This window comes from Athene cunicularia (assembly GCF_003259725.1).
Source record: "Athene cunicularia isolate RWA chromosome 2 unlocalized genomic scaffold, athCun1 chr2_part1, whole genome shotgun sequence".
Classification (NCBI taxonomy): domain Eukaryota; kingdom Metazoa; phylum Chordata; class Aves; order Strigiformes; family Strigidae; genus Athene; species Athene cunicularia.
The window spans coordinates 43,333,788-43,358,516 of NW_020799095.1; the positions used below are offsets into that span (position 1 = coordinate 43,333,788).

The 24,729-nt window shown below is 38.5% G+C and overlaps 1 protein-coding gene across 1 annotated transcript in view; it reads left to right on the plus strand.

Annotated features, from left to right (window-relative positions):
- Positions 1 to 24,729, plus strand: part of PTPRN2 (protein tyrosine phosphatase, receptor type N2) — a 616,207-nt gene that overhangs the window by 585,815 nt on the left and 5,663 nt on the right. Inside the window, exons 20-22 of the mRNA XM_026843491.1 lie at positions 1,886 to 1,939; positions 3,961 to 4,025; positions 20,176 to 20,249. Of these exons, the coding sequence (XP_026699292.1) occupies positions 1,886 to 1,939; positions 3,961 to 4,025; positions 20,176 to 20,249 (193 nt within the window). The remainder of the gene's footprint in view (positions 1 to 1,885; positions 1,940 to 3,960; positions 4,026 to 20,175; positions 20,250 to 24,729) is intronic.

The following is a 24,729-nucleotide window of genomic DNA, read 5'->3' on the forward strand; positions in this document are numbered from 1 at the left end:
GGGGGGGGGGGGGGGGGGGGGGGGGGGGGGGGGGGAAGGATGACCATCTGCAGGTAGGGGAATGCAGACTGTATCAAATGTTGTTACAGACATTTCAAATATAATTTACTACACAATCCAAAAGCTAAATATCAGGGTTTATATTGTACAGAAAGAGTTGATCCTCAGATATGACCGTCAAGCATTGAATGGTTCATTCATGTGAAAACGCTCACTGCAGCTTACATCATTGAAGTTTAGCTTGGTAGTGCTTGCGTATATATGCATTTATGGACATATAAATGGTCCATTTAACTTTTAAAGTCGGGTGCTTCTCAATGAATTACCACTTATTTCATAGAATGTTGTTCTACTGCATTAATTACTTAGATCCAAGGAATATAAATAGAGACAGAATGTCTCTGCAAATATGATTTACATCAGTGAGCAAAGAGTACGAATTTTGAAATATTCCTGAATTGTAATGCTTAAAGGGAATTATTTACCAAGTTTGGTTAAAATCTTAAATAATAAAGAGGAGAATGTGAAAACACGGTTTCATAGGACATCACCAACATCTTCATGGTCTGTTTGGGTTGAGTTCCAGGTATACTGACTCCCTGTTAGATTTAGAAGTTTAGGCATCTTCAGGCTATACTGTAAGCAGTGTTTAAAGATATATGCATGTTTTCACAGCACAGATGTTAGTGAATAGATGAACAGCCAAGAACTAAATGATTCAGTAGGTTAGTTATGATTTAAAATTCATAATAACATCGTACCACAGTTGCCAAATTCCAGCAGCTCACTTCAGTTTAGCAGTCAAGATCATATGTAATGCTTGCGCTGAGCTGGGGATGATTAGAGGGTCTGGGCACCCCTTGGAAGCTGCCCTATGAAATGGTTTTATAGGAGACCTCCTAGCTCCAGTAAACTCAAACATCTCATCAAATAAATTGAATGAAAGGTTTTGATTTCTTGAAGCAATGCTTTCCCATTTTAGCCTTTATTCAGCTTGCCTTGTTAACATATGTGTGCATATTTTATGTTTTTTTGGGCCTGTAACATACTTGACATGCAAAATATATCCTAGAGCAGAAGACAGGGTTTGGGATTTTGGTTTTTGTAAGGCAATTTAAATATATTTAACCTGTTTTGTGGGCTCTATTCTTAGACTGAGTATCTTGGTTTGCTTCAACACTAGTTAATTCCTTCACTGAGTTTACATATCAGCAGACCTGCTCTGTAGCTGTACTTTTATTGATTGAATTCATATATATTCTCTTGCCACTGAGAATGTTTAACCAGGAAGTTGTAGAAGACAATAATGTGTAAATGTTAAAAGATATAAAACTTCTGCACTAGAACCAAAGCAGGAAAGCTTACTGATGGCTTTAGTTATTTTCACCACAATAGATTACATTTTAGAATTGTGAGAAACTTTTTGGGAGATTTGGTATTTGCCTTTCTGGGGAGAACAGGTTTTACAAATCAGCACATATTGTACAAAGTATACTAAAAATAGCCATTTTTAATTTTGGATGCAGTTTGATGCCCCTTGATATTTCTTTGAGCAAGCTCATGAACTCAAAGTTGGCTTTAAAATTAAAGCATCTCAAGATAATCATAGTTTTGGAGCTAAGACATGAGACATTTGAGAAAGGAGATCACGCCTAGCCAACAGTGATAATGGGATGTTTTTTGGGTTTTCTACAGCAGCAAAACAGAAGCAAACTTTAAACAAGATTATGTATGTAACAACTGTTTGTTATGTTAAGAAATGATCAACATGACTATTTCTTAAAAGACTGCAATATTTCTTTTTCTTATTGCTTATTTTTGACAGTTGGCTAAAGAAACAGTATGTAATATGCTTAATTAATTTTTTGTGTCTGTTTTATTTCAGAAAAGTAAACAAGTGCTACAGGGGTCGCTCTTGTCCAGTAGTTGTTCACTGCAGGCAAGTACAATTTCTAAAATAGCTTTAGAGAGATTTGTATATGTAAAAATTTAATATAAACAAAATGGGGAAATGAAAGCTTTAGATGAATCACTAAACAGATAGTGAGGTAGACTGAAGGTATTAAATATAATTATACTTTTTTAATGCTAATTAATACTTGGATCCGTTTTCATAATAAAATTATCCATTCCTATGATTTCGTAGTTGTTGTGCCACGACTTAACAATGTATGGCCACCCTTTCCAATATAAGTAGCACTTCAGTTTCATAAATCTCCTTCAAAATGATAGTGGTTCCTTGCATTCCCTCCCAGTTTAGTCTTCTTTATTTTATTAACACTCGGTTATATTTTTTCTTTCCTTGCTTTTTGTGATGATGGTAAGAAGAGGGCAATGTCAGGGAGTGAAAACCTACCAAGAGATTGAGTAATCCTTTAAACACGAGTTATATTTAGTCCTGACAGTCCAACAGATGGACACGAAAGCTATCAGGTCAATGGAAAACTTTACCATAATAACGTTAATGTTTGAGTTTGCCATTGAAGGTTCTGAGTTATAAGAAGAACACTGCACTTATTTATCGAAGATATTCTCACAGATAAGGAAGATAGAAAACCAGCCCTGCTAAGAGGCAGGTTGCTTGACATGTGGCACTCCACTTCGGGTGGGAGTGAGGGTTTGTGTTTCTCACGTGTGGCTCAGCAGAGTCACCTTCCACTGGATGCGAGCAGGCCCTCTGCAGAGGTGAATGCTCTGGAGGAGACTTGTTTGCATTGCCTTTTTGTAAGCCTGAGAAAAGAAACATTTGATGCAGAATGAAGAGCCTTCAAGTTTCTTGCCCTTTCCTTACCGTGATGGATGGAGATCCATCGGCTCAGTAGTTTTTGTTTATATTGGGCCTGATCGCTGCCTTGTCTCTCATTATTCAGCTTAACTAATAAGATTGGGTCTGTGTTCCCTTCATAGACATAGAAAAAAAAAAATTATTACCATTACCTCCTTTTCTAGTAACTGAAAGAAAAAAAACTGTGTCTACAGAGACTTAACAAAAATTGAGTTTCATAGCCTGCCTGTAAACAGAATGTAATAACGCGCTTCACGCTGTTCTATTATTTTTCCTTTCATTAATTCTTGTACACAAATTGAGCTATCAATAAAAATAATGGCTTAATTAATAAAACTACATACCAGTCTAATTGGTCACACATGCACCTTTGTAAAAATTTTGGGGAGGGAAAGAAGAAAAGCTTTTACTTAAAGTCTTAATTATGTTTGCTAACAGCAGCTCTAAAAGAGCATCACGCTGGCAATTACACGTTGCTCTCTGAAAGGGACACAAGCTGCATTCAGATTAGGGAGCTTTCCACCTCCCAAGGCTTGGTCTTGCATCTCCGAGGAATAGACAAAAGTTAAAGCTGTTTCTCAGGAATTACATGATAATATTTTTTCTGGACACTGCATCTAAGGAAGAATTAAAGGGAAAGGTAAAAAGAAAAAACAAATCACTCATGACATACAATGAAGAAAGATTACAATCCTTCAGTAATCAAATATTTTGGTTCTCTTAACAGGTCTCTGTATGCATTCCCTCTGACCACTGTGTTCAAATGCAATTTGCAACATTTTGGGACTGTTCTGGATAATTTTCTGGACTAGCTTATTCTTGATCTCATATACAAGTGACTGTAAACTCATTATACATACACTTTTTGAACAGGAATGGTATCTTGGTTTAGGGTTAGTGATTCTTCCACTGTTGTTTAAAATGCTTTTCTTGCATAAACACAACGTGGCTTAAAAAATCAAAGGCCTGTTATCCATTCAGGCTGATAGTTGATCTTCCATGAACAGCTTGTGTTATTTCAGTGAAAGCTTCCTCTCTCAGTACCCCACCTTATCCATTCGTTCTTTACTCTCCCCCTGTGTGTAACAGTAGAAAATTAAGGGCAGGTACCTTTGTGTTGAGTCTAGATGCACATTGATGGGCTTTATTTTTTCTTTTTCCCTTTCTGTTGGCAGCGATGGTGCGGGAAGAAGTGGAACCTACATTCTAATTGACATGGTTCTCAATAAAATGGCCAAAGGTGAGAATCAAAAGGCTTGTTACTTCCTTGGTACTGAAAGTGTGCTTGTGTTACCATGACAACGTGGGGAGCAATATTCACAGAAAATCTGAGAATAAATTAAAGGCAAATGGTACTCTTTCCTGAACATTTTTAAGTTTTATTTTCATAGCAATTTCAAACAACAAACACAAACATAAATGCTTTGTGACTGAGCAGGTGGTTTTGTGCTGTTGAGAAGTATTTGAATTTTTAAATTTATCGTTTAAAATACTTATTACGGATGTTAGAAGAAGGTACCTTAGAGCTGCACAATCCTTACTTAGTGGTTACATGAGTTAGATCTTGAGCTGCTTCATGACCATTTCCCAGTCCTCTGTCACCCACCCAGCCACAATGGTCAAACGCAATTACTTTTCTTTTTGTATCTGCCTATTGCCACGATAGTGCCTTGAAGAGATGGCACCAGACAGGGCCTCATGTACTGCACAAATTTGTCTCTTAGGAGGAAGAAGACTGTAGTGAACAGGACAGAGCACTGAAAATAAATCAGCTAATGCTCTGTTCCCAGTTCTGCCACTATCAGCTCAATATTGAACAATTTATTTAACTTTTCTGTTCCTTAGTTTCTTTATCTGTGAGATGTAATTTTATGAAGTGGGAAATCATCTGTCAAGATAAATATATACTGTTGTTTGTTTAAAATGAAATCTATAGATTCTCTAGAGATTGGGACCATTCCTTTACTTTTTATTGACTGGTGAGTGTTTCATGGTGGGAAGTACTTGAGATACCCTGAAATAATCTTTGTATGTTAGAACTAAACTACATTTTTAATACTAATACTGTCTTCAAAAGGAAGGAGGGTAAAAGTGGGCATGTAAACCTGACCATATGTTAAAAAGGCGTAACAGTGAACTTTATTTGTATATTGTACCCCTTCCTCATGCCTTTGGCTATATTTGTGTCACAGTTTCATAGAACTGCATTTTAAGAGGAAGATAAGTCTCGCGAGGTTGAAAATAAATAAAAATAGTCATTTGCCTTTCTTAATGCTTAACCTGAGTTCTTAAATCACCTTAATCTGGCATTATACAGATATGAGTATTTAAAGAAAAATTATTAATTAACGTATATTAATTTATATAGAGAAACAATATTTAATCCTTTGAGTTCTAATCACTTTACAGTTGTTTAAAATCTTCTAACAGGCGTATTTTTATATGTAGTTTAAAAATACACTAACATAGACATATTTTTATATGTAGTTTAAAAATCACATGCTTTGCAGTCATCTGCTATTGCATCCTGCAGATGCCAGTTCTGTGGGACATAGTGGCATCCTGTCCCTTTAGAAATCAGAGTTTATCATTTTTTTCCTCTCCAAATTCTGTTAACATGTCTCGTCAAACATGGACTGAATTTTCTGGCCGTGAGCATCATGTGAATTTGCTGCTGATGTTAAAAGAAACTGTGTTTGCCTTCTCCTGAGCACTGTACTGAAAATAAATTTTTCAGTGGGATGAGATTAGTCTTTCATGCTCGTTGGAAAATAGGTTTTCACTCTGTGAAGGAATATGGAGATATTTCCAATGCTTGTTATGTGCCACGTGACAACCTAGTCTTTAAAAATAGAAGCAATGGTATGTCATAAAATTAATGTAGACCTTTGTTAGGTATTTGTTCAGCTCATTTCAGTCATCAGCAATGAGAAGCCGTAATGAAAACTAGATTTAAAGTATATGCAATTTACTTGCATAAAGAAGTAAATGAGAAGTATTTTCTAGCTTGGGGCTTTCAGCCACTTAAGGGAGGGTTGACTTTGTTGTAAAAGCACTGAAGAATGCCATTTATTGACTCCATTGTACCATGTAATGTCAAATTCCATTTTAAGTGTGGGCTTAGCACTTCACAATACCAGACAAGTCATGTGAAACTGGCCAGAGAAAGACGTCACAGGGCTTTTTGGAGATCGGTCACCCCCATTTTGTTCTTGACCTGCTCCCCTCTGCCCATGGGGGTGTGCGACGCGAAATCCCCTGACCTGGTGCTTTGGCTGGGGTTTAAATGAAAGATCAAAGGGCAGAGCGGGCATCTCAGCCCTGCTGAGGTGGGCCTTTCCCAGGCTGTCACACTGTGCGGCCGCCAAAGGTTTTGTTCGGGCGGGAACCGAGGCCCAGCCTGTGCGGCCGGGGCCCTCTTTGTCTGGCCTGAGAAGCTGGAGGCCCAGGTTGAGGATCCAATGTTCATCAAATGATCAAAGGCCTGAAGCCCTGGACATGAAATCTTTCTTTCCATTTCCTTTTCTTAGAGAATGAATTGCACGAGTGGCAAAGAATGCCCTTTCCAAAGCTTTTATGTGGAGTGCGAGGGCTAACTTCAGAGTCCTTCAGCACTAAACATAAAAATGTAAGTGCACTTTCAATCTGGGCCCAGCTGCAAGGCCAGCATCTAGTAACATTTCTTTCAAAAAGGCTTTTAAGGATTAAGAAAAAAAAAAAAAAAAAAAAAAAAAAAAAAAAAAAAAAAAAAAACGGACTTTTAAGAATAAACTTAGAATAATTTGAGTTTCTTGTTCCACTGTCTGGTTTATTAGAAAGTAGACAATAATGCATTTTTAAATCAAAGTAAATAGAGGAGTACTTAGTTTCGGCAGTGGGAAAGTAGAAAGCAATCAATAAATGCCTTGGCTCTTTAGTGGGGCTTTTAATAGGGTAGGTTGAGAAAAGGAGCTCCTTTTTCATGTAATGATTTACTTCCCTGCATTCTCTTAGACTGTAAATGCCTTTGTCATTTACAATTTCTTCTCCTACTGCTCATTGAATTAGGGCTAATACTGAGTCTATTAAACATGTTATAAATTCATATCTTCTACTGTCTTGCCTGTTGCCATCCCTCATATTATTTTAGATGCAGAGAACCACCAGCAAAGGACCTAAACCAGGGAAAAAGAAATCAGCTTGGGGAGGATTTTGTGCTTCACAGCCACCATGTCAGTCTGATGGCTCCAACCCCTTCAAGAAGGCAGGAATGAAATATAAAAAAAGCAAAGCACCCTATTTTAGTGCACTTGCAGGGTGGTAAAAGTCGGTACCGAGGGTAGAAATGCCCCCTTGATGTACTTGGTAGAGGGGGTTGAGCAGGTGGGAGAGCATGCAAGAGCTCACACGGAGCTCGCAGGAGCCCTCGCTCAGCGAACACCTCCCCAGCCCCCAGCTACTTCTGAGAGCCGCACAGCGCCAGCCTGCGGGACTCCCTCCGGCTCTGCGCAGCGTCAGGAAGGATTTCCTGTTGGCTTGGGTTTTTAATAAATTTCACTGTCCTCTGTGCAGTAAATGTAATGACTGCATCTGTGTATTCACTCCAAACAGCCACATTAAATAATCTTATTAGATACTGGAACAGTCAGAGAACAACCGTGTCTATTCAGTGCTATCATTCCTGTGTTGTGTCAGTGGAAAGTTTTGAATGTATCCTTTTGTTTAGTTGTTCCTGTAACTTAACGCTGCTATTTATCATGTAGCTTATTACTATTATTATTTTTCTTGCTAAATTCATATGCAGAGCAGTTACAAGACCCTGAACTTAAACCCATCACAAGTAATAACAAAACCTAAATGATGTTGAATGTGGCCTTACAGTAGAACTTTTAAATACTATTTAAGGTGTTTTAACTATGATAGCTATTTAACTATGATACTATTTTTACATGGGTGTTACACCTTAAAGACAGTTACCAAGTCACCTCTCATTTCCCTGACAGACAACTAGCACAAGGTCTAGTTTTAAGTGAGAAGTTGAGAAATTATTTATTCCAACTCCGTGTGCACTTCCATGATTTAAATCAATACAGAAATTATAATGGATTGGTTTTGTAGATAACAATACATGCTGGCTTTTTGACAGAGACTGTTTTTCTGAGGCTCATTTCTGCTGAAGATTTCAGAGTTCTTGATGTATTTACAAGTTTTATCCTTTGTTACTAGGGAAGATAAACTGATTTAGATTTAGTCTACTTGATATTCTTTCCTCACCCCAAAGTCACAGTAACTGAGATGATCAAGTTTTTTTCTTTTTGTGTGATCTAGAGAAAAGTTGAGGATTTTCTCATTTCTTGTCTTTCCTGCAGGCTTATTGTAGTGACTAGAAGTTTGATATATTGCAAGACATTGTTATTGAGTGTTTCTGGCACGAAAAAGAAAAGAATGAGATTATGGGTCTTCCCACTTTCATTTTTCTGAACTGAGAGGCTTGGATAGTATAGATAATAGTTTGATTTTTAGATATTAATCCAGCCAGCAGCTGCTTGGGGTTTGCTGACCATCCATTTTCTTGTGTTTGAACTAGCTGGAATGAGATGAGTCAAAGGGAAGGCGAATATGAATTTTAAAATCCTTTTAAAGTATTGATTTCCGAATTCTAAAACCCAGCAAAAAGATTTGATTTAGCAAAGCCGAACCAACGGTTTATTCTCTCGCATTCAAAAGCTTGGATTATAATTGATGAGCACACACTCTTTGGCCAGGGCTGGATGCGAAGGTTATCTCCCCAAGTCCTTTCCTTGCCCCGGCTACCCTATTGTCTGAGGGTCTTGTGAGTCAGCTCCTGAGCAGATGCAGTTTATACCGTGACATTTTAAAGCAAAACAAAAGATTCCTTAATTCGCCTTCTGACTCATCATGATCAAATGATTTTGGCTAATCTGAACCCTTGCTGAGGTTTTGCTTATCTGCTGTGTGGATTTAACAATCATAATGAAGTTGTGGGGTTAGTTCCTCTCTGAAAGGATTTTATGAAAGAAAATGCTTGCCCATATTCGTGTTAAAATGGATTCAAGCTGCTTATTTTTGAGTCCTTATGCAAAGTCTGAGAAATTTCTATTGTTCATTTGTGCTGATACAAGTCTAGAGCAGACTATTTCTGACATGCACTTGCTGAACAAGGGAATATTTTTTCAGCCCAGGATCCAGTTTCTCCCATGAAAATAAAACAACGTACTACGTGTCATGCTGAGAGAATATATAGTGTAAAAGAGAGATTACTTTTTTTTTTTTTTAAATAGTATTTAATGGTAAGAGAGCAAGAAGTGGGATTAGAAATAGGTGGTATTCTGGAGAAAACTTTACAGCAGAAAAATTCAGGACTTAAATATCTAATTGTTTTCATATTCTAAATTTGAATCAACCACATTGCTGGTCTTTGAGATTTGGATGAAATAGATTATTATCTGTAGGAAAAAGGGAAAAAAAGCAGACTGGTAAAGGAAAAAAAAAAAAAAAAAGGTTTTGCTTTGTGCACTACTGTGCTATCCACAAGACTGCCCCAGATCTCAGCAACAATAATGCTAACCATGTAAATCTGAAATGTTGCTATTTCAGTTTCTGAAGGAAGTTCTTAGTGTCCATGTAAACATATCGTATGTTATAAGGCCGTTTTTTCAAATGAGCTGCATTTATGTATTGTAACTTTTATGTAATGAGTTACCCTGGAAACACAATTAGGCAAATAGTGCTCATTCTTGCAGCCTTTCCCAGCAGATAATTAATCACAATGAGAGCTGGGCCCCCAGCTACATGCAAAAGTGTATAGGGAATGTATAGGACAGTTTTTCACGGTCCAGCCTGTGATGTTCAGCAAACTCCCTATTTAGAACAAGCTGTTTAAAACTGTGTTTATTTTCTTCGCAAGACACATTTTAACATATAAAGCTTTAAAGCTTTTGACCCATTATTGACACTCTGTAGTCATCAATTAATAGTTCATAAAATGAAGATAAAAATGTAGCATGTTCTACAAGCTTCTGTTCTGAAATAGTGACCACGGGGAGAGAGTTGGCTTATGTTTCTGTGTGTGTGTTGTGTGGACGGCATTTCTAGATGGTACATGTGATATATAGAGATTTCAAACAAAAAGCAAACAAGTTATTGATGTAATTTCATTGGCTTTTATCTTTTTTATATAGTTTAATGGTCAGGGATTACTCTACAATGCCATATGTATGGAGTTATTTGCTATTTTGGTGATTTTACTGGAAAAGAGTGGTAGAAAGCAATCTTCATTATTCAGGGTTTGGGGCAAATGAATTGTGAAGAAAGACTGATCAGACATGGGCTATTCCTTGGGAAAGGGAGCACGAAGGGGGGTCCCCATAGAGCGTTAGAAGACCCTGAAAGGAATGTATTGATGTCAGTAAGCAGCTTGAGATAGTGACTAATTTGAAAACAAGAGGTCATTGACTGAAACTAAGGAGGAGACAAGCAGATAAGGAATTTGGATGGCATTTTTTCACACAATGGGTAGGTTAGAATATGGAAAAGTGGAAAAGCTGGTCATAGAAGTACTGTGATATCAGTTTGAGAAGCAGCTGGGCAAATGTTTGGAAAAGGAGGTTTATACACAGAGTGAAGAACTACGTTTTTTGTAGCTAATCTCATGCAGCAGTCCATAGAAGGATTTGAAGAGAAGTGTTTAATTGACCAGATGGTAGTCTTCTGGCTGTAAAGGGTACAATGTATATTACCTAACTAAAGTGTAATTATTCCACAGCTTCTATAGCCAGACCAGTTTAGTCACTTTTAAGGATAAACTTCGTTAAAGAATGAATCCATAATAGTTGCATCTTTTATTCAGGTCACTCCGTGTACTGTCTTGTGAAAGCATTGCCACCTACGTGCAACGTAAAATGAAAGTGATGTAAAATAAATTCTTACAATTTAATAGATTCACGTGGGCGAGCTTCTGTGTCCCCTGTAAAGAAAATTCACATTTTCCAAAGGGGACTCCCAAGATTTTTTAGGACCAACTGAGGCATGTTTTCAGAAATGTCATATTTGCAATCAGCCTCTTAACTTTGTTCATGTTTGAATCGGCATGTGGAGATTAAAGTGCCTTTAAGGTAATTCACCGGTAGTTTCTGGAAGGGGTACTAAAGCAAATAGTGTAGAACTTTATGGGAGCTGATACAGGGAAGCACCTATAAGTAGGCAGTAGCAGCACATCCACAATTCCTACTATGTATACACTTTGTATGGTATGTGTGCGTGTGCATGTGTAAGTTGAATTTTGATGTGTTCACTGGTATTTTGTGGAGTGACCATAGGTGATTATGGGATATCTTACTCCATGTGGAATATAACTCATTAACTTCTATTTCTTGCATGTAGTAATTTAGGCATATTCCTTTTACTTTTAACTTCTGTGGAGGATGGAGGAAATCTAGATGTAAAAGAGAAACAATTCCTATATGGTATAGAATGTGATGTGACATATTCTCGTGCGCAGTGGAAGTAAGGAAGGATTGGTCCTCAAATTAACATCCATTTGCATTCAGTTACAGTGAGTGGTTTCTGCATGTTTTTTTCTGCATTGACAATGGATATTAGCTTAAAAGCTGACATGTCAGTAGTGAATGTCTATTCCTGCAAGACTGTTAAAATCAGTGTGAGCTTAGAAGCATGTAGCAGTTTTTAAAATATTAGGCTGTTCCTAGGTGTTTCATCTTCAGTATCACCTTCCTTTGGATTGTATACTGACTAAGCCATATTACTTACATTTATACATTTATAACATGCAGTTTTCAAGTAGTAATATAAAAAGTGTAAACAGTGACATTATGTAATGTATACTCCGTGTGTATGACTGTCACAATAATTTTCATTACTTCATTTTTATTACTTTGAGTGGTCACTTCTCCATTTATATGCTTGCTTTGCCTGTTGGGTTCTTTTGTTGTGCTGGTTTTGGTTTGGTTTGTTTTTTTTTAACAAAGGTAGTGAAATTTTAATTTGGGTCATTGTTAGGTGTATAGAAGCAGTTACATATTTTGTCTGAAATTACAGACAGTTCACCAATTCAGGTATATGTTGGGTCCATCCCTAACTATATACACGTATGCACACTGATGTTGTTCATCTCAGAGAGAGAATAAGCTTTTAATGAAAATGCCAGCCTGAATACATTTATCTTTTTTGTTATCTTTAAAAGTGTGTCCCTCACTAGGTTTTTGCTGACACTTTTCTCTTTCCATGAAAAGCATCAAATGATCCTCCTGGTGAGTAGCAGAACTCCAGCAGCTACAGGAGCAGACATCTGGATAACTACAAATGAAAATTGCTTTTATTTTTGTAGTTTCTGTCTGTTGTTCAGCTCCCTTTTTTGATTCTAATATTTACAAGTGGTTTATTTAGTGGGCACTGAGACCACGTGTGTTGAAGGAAGAAAATACTCTGTTTCTTTGCAGCAGAGACCTATACAAACAGCAGTTACTCTTATAACACATTTTTCACTTCCAGGGCCTTTCCTACACTGTACTGCAATTTCCATGTTGCTTTTTCTTTTGTCATTTCCATCAAAATTGCCAAACAACTGGGGAGATGAGGGAGGAGATGAAGGCAGCAGATGCAAAACACAGATCTCAAACACTGTTAGATTTGGCAAATTCTAGCATTTGTGAGCCCGAATTTGCAGAGCAGGAACTCAACTCTTTTCAACCCAGCCTCATTCCAGCTAACTTTAGCCATATAAAGCATCTAGCATTAAGCATCTCACCTAACCTAGTTGTCTAGGTCTCCTCATTCACCAACAGAGAACGATACGCACCTCTGGAGGATAATTCTTAGGCAAACGAATTGCCCATCAGAGCTTTACTTCTCTCTCTTAGCTGTTGGGAGAGGTGATGACTAACTCCGATTCGAACTTCAAGGATGGCTGGAGTAGATGAGATGAGGCTGGGCCTTTGAGACTAAGCTAGTTAGTAAATATTACCAGTATGCCATTAAAACTAATGGTCAGTAAAGAAGTGGTGTTACACTCCCCCTAGTTATGACCCTTTCTTCTTTAATCAGATTGAGTTTGCCCCTCATATGGTGTGATTAAATGTTTCACTGCAACATTAAGTACTCAATGGGGCAAACACATGCTGGAGCAACTACGTGAGCCATCCTTTAGAAGTTGTCAGTGGGAAGCTGGAGGCATCTAGGGCTTCAGGAGCATTGCAGATCTATATCATATCTGTGCTTATGTCCAGCTAGCTAGCTTGGGCATTGGAAATGGCATAGCTGTGACAGTATAATAGTCCATGAGTGCTGATTTACCCTCCTAACTCCCCAGAGAACCTGCCTCTGTTTCTATACACTATCACAGCCAGCAGTATAGGTAGGCCGTTTTTGTGTAGTAGGCTCCTGGCAGACCTGGATCTAGTTACTGTCTGTCCTTCTTTAGGAGGTTTCTGTCCCTGGGTCTCTGCAGTTCGCTGTCTACCTCCTTGCTAAAGCAAAGCTGAACAACAGAAAAGGGCTAGAGAATGTACAAATCCAAGAAAGCCTATTTGTCAGAGTTCTCACACAGGGAGGGAAGAAAGGCAGCATAAAGCCACTGTACATGAGTGTGTTTTGACCATGAAGCATCACTTTTAGGCATGAGTCATGCAGTCATCACCCAAACATGAAAACACTTGTATTCTTCCTAAACACAGACACGCTGTGATGAGACAGCTCATTGTCCTTGCTGACACTGTATTTCTGCCCTTATTTTCTTTCTTACATGTATTTTTGCTATTTCGTAATATTACAAGCGGTTCTTCCACAGTGCTCCTGACAGCCTGCGAATACTGCACTATCCATGACTCTGAGGCTAAAAGGCTGCCGATCAGCAGCATCTTGCAAATACTAATTGGATCTTTTTCAGCTTCTAGAAAAAGCAGCAGAACGAACTGTATTAGGAACTCTTCCTTTGAGATTTTAACAAGCCAGTTTTTAATCTGACCTAACAAGTCCCTTTGCCCTTCAAGGCCTAATTCAAAATCTATACAATATAATAAATATAAAAAGATGCATTAAGCAGGTAATATCTGACTAGAATGAAACTGAATACTTACTGCTGCAAAAAGAAAGGCACTTGACAGGTCATTTTTGTATTCCCCTTAGCACCCCATTTTTTTCTGTTGGGATAAATGCTTATTCCCACACAGATCATCATCATCTCCTTAAGGAGAAGTGGTAAGAGTGCTAATAATTCCACATTTACAACCACTCAGCATGACTTCTACATCATATATTCAGCTTTGTGATCACTTTGTGGTCAAGGGGAACAGAAAGAGGGCTGAGAAAGGTGCAAAGGGTATTGGAAAAAAATAGAGTATCTATCTAGGTCCACACCTCTCTAGTGTCCAAGTACCTTGTAATCATTAATGGATTGCCTTCATAACAACTTATTAGGCCGGAAAAAAATGGTTCATTTTGTAAATGATGGTGTGAAACATAGGGTGATTTTAATGATATAACCAAAGTGGTGCAGGAAGTCAAGAGTCTCAGTTTGGAATGGAATTCAAATGTATCTAAACATAGCCCCCTAATGACCAAGCCATCCTTTAGGACTCACAGTAACAAATTTATAGCTGTTCTGCAGACTAATAATCATATCTTTTTGAGGATATATGCTGGTACATCTGAAAGTTGTTCCCAGCTAGAAAAATCCTTTTTAATTTAATATTTATGAGTTATATGTATTTGTGAAACATTCACAAAGAAAATTCTTCAGTTTGGGTTATTTAAAAAGACCCACACACACAAATAACTGCTTTGATGAAGTATTTAAGGATCATTTTATTTTTATAAATACACAGAAAATTCAGAGCATCTAGAATCTAAAATATTCCTTTTAATACAGTGCTTTAATAAAAAATTCTGTCTCAGAATCTACGCTGCAGTTTTCCTTAGTAATGAATAAAATAGGACTTTTGACTTTGCTTTCAATGCAAGTATGTTCAAGCCTATTACATAAAATAAAATCTCAAAGCTTACCTTAATTAAGCCAAAACTTTCATACATTTATGTAACAAATGCTGATAAAAAAAAAAAAAAAAAAAAAAAAACAAACCAAACCCACAGCATGTTTTCAGGTGCACAAGCTGAACCTGAAAGCCACTTTTCAGTGATATGCTTTCATTTTTTCTTCCCAGCTGATATATTAAATACCCCTTTCAACAAACTTTTGTCTGTCATATTCCTGTACCATCACAGTGACAGCAATGCTGCTACAATGTGGAAGGGATTATCCTCCACAGAATGTTTCTCATGTGTCTTGTGCTTACCAAAATAGATCCCCTGCCATGTTTAGGGGGACAAGAAGAGAGGGAAGATTTCGTTATTATAGTCATAAAACTAACATTAAGTAATTCATGATGATTTTAAATATTGAGAGCTGTTGCTGGTCACCTCATGGAGCCTATTTTGCAGCAGAGAAGAGTTTGGTTAGCTCATTATTTATTGCAGGAGGAAGAGGGAATTCAACTTTTACCCATGTTTTTATGACATGGTGAATACTCCACTTAAGCGACTATCTAAGGGCAAACATTTTAACCCCTTGAGATCTGCTAATCAGGAGCACCAGCTGTTAAGTGCCAGCATGCATCCTGCATTGGTGCCTGAGGGGAGAGAAGGGGTTGCAAAGATTATGACCGTAAACTTCAGAAACCGCTTCTGTCCTTGGGGGCAAAATATCATTCAGCTCGCATCTTCTCTTGTTTTCTTTTAGTTTATCCAGTTAATGTTCCTGATGTGAGTTGTTGTGCACTTACTGTGAATGCTTCAAGCCTTTAGGAAGATGATAGTTAATTACTGAAGTTAAAATCTGGCTTGCAGTGGTGTGGAAGTGCTTTGGCGGTATTTACTCAGCTAGCTCACTGAGCTGCTAAGGGCAGGGAGAAGGCTAGTATCTGGCTCATGGTGAGTTTACTGCAAATGCATGTTCTGTTTAAAAAAAAAAAACAACACATTGCCCAGTCATTTTTCACAATACTGCTGGTACAACATTAGCTCGGTCTCACACTGTTACATTCCTACGTTCATTTAAAACAAGCAATGAAATCCATTGTGAAAAAGGTACCTGTCATAAACACAAACCAAATTTATTCCCTGCTGCGTAAAATACAGTCAAAAGGTGAGAAGGCAGTTCTTTATTCTTTAAATGCTTCCTCTTTTATCCCCCTCTTTATTTTCTGAAACCAGTAGTACTGTTAAGCAGATAGATACATATTAGTGGGGAGAAAAGATAGAAAATACTGCCTTTTTGACATATTTTATATTCCCTTTTCCAGTTTTCAGTGCTCTCCAGCCTACTAGTATTTTTAACCCTTCCTCTAGATTATTTGTAGTATGACAATGAATTGACATCTTCATCTGTTACTGTACTTCTTAGTTTAGTAGCCTGAACAAAACACATCCATGGAATCAGTGGATCAAGTTCTTCTAGCTTTCACTCTAAACCTCTGCATCAAGTTTAGTTTGTATGTGGGCTTTCCAGATAAGCAATGTTTAAAATACCTTAGCAGTGTGGGGATATTTTGCGGCCATCTCAGTAAGAGCATGATTTGACACTCTTGTCCTTAGATGCAATATCCCTCTCTCCCAATGTCAGGTAACATACGTTTTATTTTTTTTCACCTGAAAGGCTCAAAAGCATAAATAAACTGTTATTGAATACTATAGAATGTTATGCCATACTGTTGTACTCTCAGATTAAAGGGAAAGCCTCAGTGTAGCGAAGAAGATGTTGAGTTTGTGTCAGATTTCAACAAAATAATGTCAAAGAGAGTTGAAAGCTCACACTGCAGTTAAAAACAGCTTCTCTCACCTCTGAAGGCAGGTTAGGTTCAGACATCCCTTTTTGCCTTGAAAATATCTTCCTTTGTCCGTTTCTGTCACCGGAGAACTTTCTACATCAGTGGAAGTGAGACAAATTTAGATAATATAACAGCAATCTAGCATAAGTTTGAATACAGAAAAAAAATAATCACAAAATTAGATTCAATAGTGGACTAGTAATGTATATTTGAATTTGTTTGAATTAGGCACAGTAAGGGAATAGATGCAAAACATGTAGCGATGGATGCAGAAGAGGAAGAGAGGTTTGCTCATATAGAGAGAAAACAAGTCATGCTGGCTTTATCCTATGTCATTATTGCATCCTTTTGCTGTTAATTTTCTTGTTCCAAGATAACTTTTCTTCCAAAACAGCTGCCCATCTTTGCAGCACTAAGTTCTGTTGATCAGCCTCTCTAGGCACTTAGGTAGTTCCAATCACCATAGTATCAGAGGTATTCAGAAACAGAAAAAAGGGGGTGACAAACCCATCTCTGCCTCTGCTTCACCTTGCATCTAACCCTGTGGCCTCTCAACAAAACACGTGATTTGGGCAAAATCATAATTTGCTCACCTTTTCCTTTTAATTAGCTATGGCTGAAGACAGCAGAGTGCTTGTGGGTGACATGCTGATCACAACCTATGGGCTAGGGGACACTACTCAGTAAAAAATGATGTTTCAGGGACTTCTACTGACAAAACACTTGAAAACAACCTTCTCATTAAGCACACTGGCCCACCAGGACTGTTTTTATGTTCCGGTGCAAGCATATGCTTTGGTGTTTTGCTAAATCAGGATTTTATAATCAGGCATTGTTCATACTATTAGGCATGTCATTCGGTTAATGATGATAAAAAAGCAAGCATGAGTTCGTAGTAAATGCCTGTAATCTGCATCACAGAAATGGAGGAATTAACTCTTTCAAAGGTAAGCTCAGAAGCCCATCTGGCCATTAAAGGGTATTACTAGGTCTTGTCATGAACCTTTTCCCTTTTGTCCGGAAGCTGGAGTATTTTCAAATAGAGACCATCCCTCACTGGAGGGGGGACATACACGGTTGCAGCCATGGGGAAGCCCATGTGCTACTCAAGCCTCACAGCTCCACTTGGAGGATCTCCAGGTTCATTCTTGCAGCACACCTTGAAGGCCAGCTCACGACTGTAGTTAACCTCATCCTTGTATGTGAGTGTCTTAAAGTTTTCTCATATCTTAATTCTGAATGAGAGAATTCCTCTTATATTGAGACAAGATGCTACTGGGACATTTTAATTCCTGGTAATCTAATGGGGCCACAAGTAAGGCTGTAAAGTGTGTGTGGTACTCACACAACTCTGCACCCATGGGCAAATGTGGTGGAACAGGAAAATCCCACCTAATTGCATGTTCTTGTGTGAGACTAAACACTGAAATGAGCTACTGTGTTACACCAGTGCTAGGGCTTACAAAGAGTGTACCCTTACTGATGCTTTCCAGATGAACTGCCACTGCAAAACCTGCAACAGACTTAAGGTATAATTGCTGTCACTGTTACCAGACTTTACAGCATATGTGAGTATGCATTGCTTTGCTTCACTGTAAGGAGGTTTGGGGTTATGTATTTTAAAATAAAACTTTCTATTTTTTACAAAGCTCATCCATGTAAATTCCATTACAATGCAGTGGGATGGTGGAGGAAGAAAAATCCACACAGTGCCCCAACCCATGGTAATTAGCAAAAGTATCTGTCAGATCCCTTTTCTAAGTTGTCACTGTTATATTTACTGAATGAAATAATTTAATTTCTGATACAGCTGAAGAACATATTTTCATTAATATGAAGAACATATTGCAAATAAATTATTCTTGTAGAGCTGATGTTATTTTTAAATATCTTCTCATATCTTTTATCAAAGGAAACCAAATTAAATCATTCACTATTAATTGCTGTTCTGAATTTTTTAAAATATGGTGCTGAGCTATAAAGTCGAGTTGGGTAAATGAGGAGGTGCATGATGTTTACATTGACATGAACCTAATTACAGTTACACTTAAGCCCTTAAATTATAGAGGTTGTAGAAAGAGTCATAAGCATTGTGCTTAATCCTCCAAATCCAGTCCTGGGAATTAAACAAGTATATGTTCTAGATGTGTAAAAGTTTGCTATTGCAGCAACAATGCTTTAGGTGCATGGCCTACTAGTTAGATGCCAAGACCCCTGTGAATAATAGGGGAGATTTAAATGCCTCCAGAAGGAAGTCCCAAATTGTTACAAGCTGGGCCAGGAGATTCCTAGGGCCATGCAATAGGAAATGGTTGTCAAATTGCACATCAAAAGGCCATGGTCTTCAGAGCATGTCACTGAGTATCCTTTAAAGTACAGCAGATTTCAGAATTTTAGCCAATCCCTGTCCTGAATAAACCATCTAATAATTAAAGTGTACAAAAGAGGAGAGACCTGAGGTCAGCATCTTTCTAAGCTTCACAAGCTGTGGACCCACATCTGCCCTAGGATACACAGGCAACCAGGGCAGTAGGGGACAGGGGAGCAGAGATGGGGCAGTTACTCTTAGGCTAGGATGACCCTCTGCCCATCTGCCTGATATTTTGACACTGTGTGATCTTCTTGCAAGATGCAGAAGGGGACCGATGCAAGAGAGCCAAACTCTGTAGCTGAACTTCTCAGCTAGAAGGATTTCCAGCCAGGGTTCTACTCTTGAAGTTCATACAGGAGGGACCAAAATCCCGATTTCTCCTCAATCCCTTAAAAAAACATGTATCGAGTTAGGCACTTAAGGAAAATGAAGGGTGTGGTCTTGAAACATCTTAAACTGGACGCAGTTGAGGATTTCCTTGTCCCCTTTGGTTCTCCAGGTTCTGAGTTATTTTAAGAAAAGTGAGAAGCACAAGGACTTGCTTTGATCTCTACACTTGCACTGAGGAGGGGAGCCAGTCCCCACAGCCCTTAGGCTCTGTGTGTGTATTTTCGGCATCCTGGTGCCAATCACTATACAGCAGTGGTATCCAGACACCCAAAGTATAATGTAAAGACAATGCCATAGATTTGTTAGGTGAAACAGTGATCACACAGCAAGATGGTGTGGCAGGTCCTGAACTAGGGAGCCACAGTTTTTCTGGATCTCAGCTGCAGGTGACAAAAGTTCACCTAAATCTTGTTTTAACAGCATAAATCTTTGTGTGGTTCGGGCCCTTAATTCAGTGCATACTCTTAGAAGTGGCAAAGGGGCACTTGATGGCATTGCCACGATGGACCCTTAGGTTCTGCAAAATATGTTCTGCTCTAGGTGCAGAGGCATTTTTAAGAATTTGTTTTTCTCTGGCTTTTCTTGAATTAATGTTAATAAAAGCTGCCCCAACCTCTTATTTTTCTATATGAGCACAAAAATTGCAGCTGCCTGCCAAGTCTGCTGAGAGATGGATGTAATAATTTTCAATTGGACTGTTAGCCCAAAGGGAACCCGATAGCAAGAGATTGACAGATGCAGCATGGATTATCTTGTGCTCTGAACTCAGCCCAATTTGTGGTTTGTTGCAGGTGCTAAAGAGATTGATATTGCTGCTACCCTGGAGCACTTGAGGGACCAGAGACCAGGCATGGTCCAGACAAAGGTACTGTCAATAAATCCACTGGGATTTTAAATACATTAAAGGTCTTTCACAGTAGTTGTTTTCATGACAGAAGAGAGAGAGTATGACCTAATTTAACGCAGGTCGCTTGCTGATTACTCTGTTTGGCTCCCTACCAACTGAGGTTTATTTATGCTGAAGATTTATCTAGGCTACTTTCTTTGGTGTTTACTGCTCTTTCTTGTAACATCTCCAACATCTATCTTGATTACCATATATGAAGGGCAGTCAAGACAACAATCTATAGCCTACTAAAGAAAATGTGCATTTGAAAGAATGTTCTTGCTTTCATCCTGAAATATGGATTATTTTTTTAAGAGTATCTGTGCTTAACTGTGCATGTAATTTTTTTTTAAAAGCTCCAACTCATTAAAGAGAATCTAACTGCTGCATTTGATTTTTTTTTCCTAAAAAAAAAAAAAAAAAAAAAAAAGTTTTGAATTAAGGGAAATACAGTTTTGTAGGAAATCGAGTCATTTTTAGTGTCTACAGTTTTGTAGGAAATTGAGTCATTTTTAGTGTCTTTGAGTGGAAGAGCTTACATTGTGCCTAAAGCCATGTCCTTTATGGATGTAGCATGGTAACTATATTTGTACCCTTTGGTGAGGTGAAAATCTTGCTCTATAATTCCTGGCAGTTGTAATAGTTTTGACATTTTTCCACAATGTAAAACTTTTAAAGATAGCTGATGGTGTGATTGGAGTCCGTTAAATTAGAAATTAAACTTTCCATTATTAACAATTTCACTGACGGATGGAATGAAATTTTGGGGTCTTTGCTGCAAGTTAAGAGCGGCAAATATAATAATAAGGAAACTTGTTCATGTCATGGAGACCGAATAAATTTGTATATGACATTGTAAAATGTCAAATGAGAGTTACAGCCCCAAACTGAGTAACAAGAGCAATGTGATGGCATGCTGTCTTGGCCAGGCTGGAACTGATAGGAAAGTCTGCAGCATTTAGGGAGTTGAAATTGCTGAGGGTCAAAGGTGAAATGAATGTATGTTGCAGAAATCATTGGTTCATGACTTTCCTTAAATCTCTTTCTAATCATTTTATCTTCCCACTAATACTAGGAGAAGTGGTGTTGAAGAACAGCTGGGGGGATATTCATTATTATTTACCAATTAAGTGCATGAAAAATAAAGATTAAACCAGTCAAAGCTAAGTAATCTTTATCTGCAAATAAGACATAAAATTGCACAAATCTTTTTTCTGCTTTGATTATTCAGACTGGAAAAAAAAGGTGCATAGAGCACATGGTATCCAATGTCACATATATTTCTTTGAGGGAAAATGCAAGTCCTGAACTGCTCTGTAAATGCATCCAAAATATATGGCAGCTCTATAGAAATATAGAGCTCATATTCCACTGTCCCTTTCAGGACAGAGAAATTACAGCTTGTTGCCTTCCACAAAAGCAAAAACATAGCTCCAGAACCAAAGAATGAGGTTATGCAAACAACTTCTCTTACTTAGCTCAGAAATAGTTACCCAAGTCCCATGAAAATCTCACTCAAGACATGTTTTTTCCCTCCAAACATTTATCTGGAAGAGCTCCAGAAAAGAAATATATCCTGTGTTTTCATCCAAGATGAAAAATTTTCTCAGGATATTGCTATCTCTCCTCTTGCTCCTTCTTCCATCTTTGTCATTTTCTCAAAACTACCCGAATCACTTATTCAAGCTAATGTCTTGCAAATTATAAATATCTGGTTACATGCTAGCAATGCACGATCCCCAGAGAATTTTTCTGATGGATTTAAACAAACCCCTGTGCTTTCCCAACTGAATACAAATGAGGAATATTAGACTCTTGGAGTAATTTAAAACGATGGATTAAAAGTCAGGTTAGAAATGCCAATTACAGAATATCCCTAAGCAAAATAAACACCAACTTACTTAAGCAATGTTGTTGTGTTTCCAGCAGGCAGCGCTCCACATTTTCAATAAGCATGTGAAAGATTTGTTTGCCACATTTTGTCTTCTGGAAGAGATCTTTAATTCAAAAGCACTATATATAATAAATGGTAATGAAATTATCATAAGGACAGTCTGCATTTCTGAGAAGCATAACAGAGGGTTTGTGGTGTTCGGGTTTTTATACAGGGGTATCATAAAGTAGAATTGATATGCCACATGTGAGAGGAAAATGTAATGAAGGAGGAAGTGTATTCTCTGTGATGGGAAAAATATATTTCCATTTTTTGTCTCTCCTTCTGTATCTTTCCTCTCGCGATCAGTAATATTTAGCTAAGGTTCTTTATTGTGTTATATATGCTACATGTTTTTCCTGACAATTTTTATTTGTAGACTTAATGAAACATAGCTTACTATTTTTTACTAAATATATTCTTACCATCTCTGTATTATAGGTGGACTGACACCACAAAATGCTTGTCCAGCTGTTTTCTAGGCAAAGCTAGATGTTAAAATTCATCCCAAGTCAATCTTGTATACACAAATAGCATGTGTGAATGACAGTGTAGCTGTACAAAGCAACAAACCGAGCTCCTTTAAAAATTACTGAAATTAATTTGCTCTAACTGTGGTTGTTCTCATGAAAGGGTGTGGAAGGTGTGTAAAGGCTTTTTTTGAAGAGTGGTGATACACATCAATAGAAGTTGCACTAGCTGCATTTCTCCTATGCGTATTTCGCAAACGGAAGGAGGAAGAAGAGCTCAGCTACAACATCCCAGAAAGACCACATCCTCACACATCCCATGTGTCTGCTCTACTTTCCCCTTTATTGCAGTGTTTCACAGTCAGTTTTGATCTGTGACTGTAAAGATTTTGCTTTGTGAGTTGCTTTGCCTCAGTAATTTAAGGTCACAGCTAATGTTAGGTGGTGATCTCCACTGAACTTGTCTCCAAAATCCCTACTGAATTTTGGAGTTCATGTTGATCAGTCCACAGTCCTCAGGCGAGATAGAAACTTTTCCTGAGGTGGTGCAATGATGCCCTGTGTTCATGTGAGAGATACCTCTCCATGAGGGGTAAAGGCACTCACAGGTCAGATGGTCTGCAGCCTGACACATCTTCACAACAAGGTAAACATGTCTCAGACCAACAAGGTTAAAGGGCAGTGAATAACTTCAGAGTAATATATTTTCAACAGTGGAACTAATATTAAAGTACTGTAGTCCCCAATCTTACAAGCTTTTCCTGACTGTAAAATACTCAGATGAAGTAGGTAGCCTCATTACCATGGGCAGCTTCCCTTCTTCCGAACTGACGCCCACATCTTGGAAGAGGCATCTGCACATCTCTGAAACTTGGCTGCATCACCACATCAACCCCATCATGCTCAGATCAGCCTCTTCTGCTGTTGTGCTCCCCATGCTCCAAGGACTGGCAGCAAAGGGGACCAGCTGTCCCATTCACATCTGAGCACTGGCATCCCGGGAGCCCCTGCTTTGCCCCTCTCCTTCCAGGCCCAGTACAAGGGTCTCCCACTCCAGGCTGCTCCACAGGTCTTTCACCTCTCAGGGCTGCACCCCTGGGGTTCAGCAAGTGCTGGCTCTTCCTGACAAGGCTCTTTTTCCTGGAGATGAGCACTTCTCATTCATCAGCCCAAATTTCCTGAGGTTTTTTGAGCTGGTACAGGTACTAGGTTTGGTTCTATAATGGCATGTCCAAATTAATTCCCTCTGTGCCTCCGCTGTCCTCCAGTTCCTCTCCCACATTGTGTGCTCTGGTTAAACTACAACTGATGTTTCTGGGTGGCCACCAGCATTTTCAGTCTCTTCCTTAATTTCAGAGATCTTGGGGAGTGCAGACATATACACCATTTTCTGTGCCTAATGAGGATGAGTCCTACTCTTTAGGGTGATGTCTGATTAAAAGCTATTGGCTGCAGTCCAGCAAATGTACAAGGATGCCACTTTGACAGCACCAAGCAGACAGCAAAATTCTTGAATATCAGCGTCTGAGAAATCATTCTGAGTTTTGTTCTTCTTTTTCTGCTCAGGAACTGTGCCCATCATTGCTTCTCTCTGAGACATCTCCACATGGGAGATGACTCTGTAGTGGGGTAAGACAAGGCAGAGAAGACTGGCACTGAATTGCAGGAATTAGAAGTCAGCTGTCTTTCTGAACTATGAGTTGCACACGTGTAGTTCTTTCATCCTTCCTGCAGATTTCCGCAGTAAAGTGAAACACTGTGGAAAATGAATGCTATTAGTCCAGTAATCACCTCTGGGGGCTGGCTGTGTTCTGCAGCCATCTGGCACTGTTGTGTACATACCTGCAGCCATCCCCCACAGCCCCTGGCAGCACAAACTGAGGGACTGGAGATACATAGCAGACCGCTAGTTTTCTAATTGGAGACACAAAGAGTATCCCAGCAGTGATCTCAGGATACTTTGCAGGGTGCATCTCAGACCTCCATTCTCAAAGTTGGTTCTTCAGCAGTTCCTGACCCTGTCTGGCTTAAACTACTGCAGTACTCCACAGTCCTT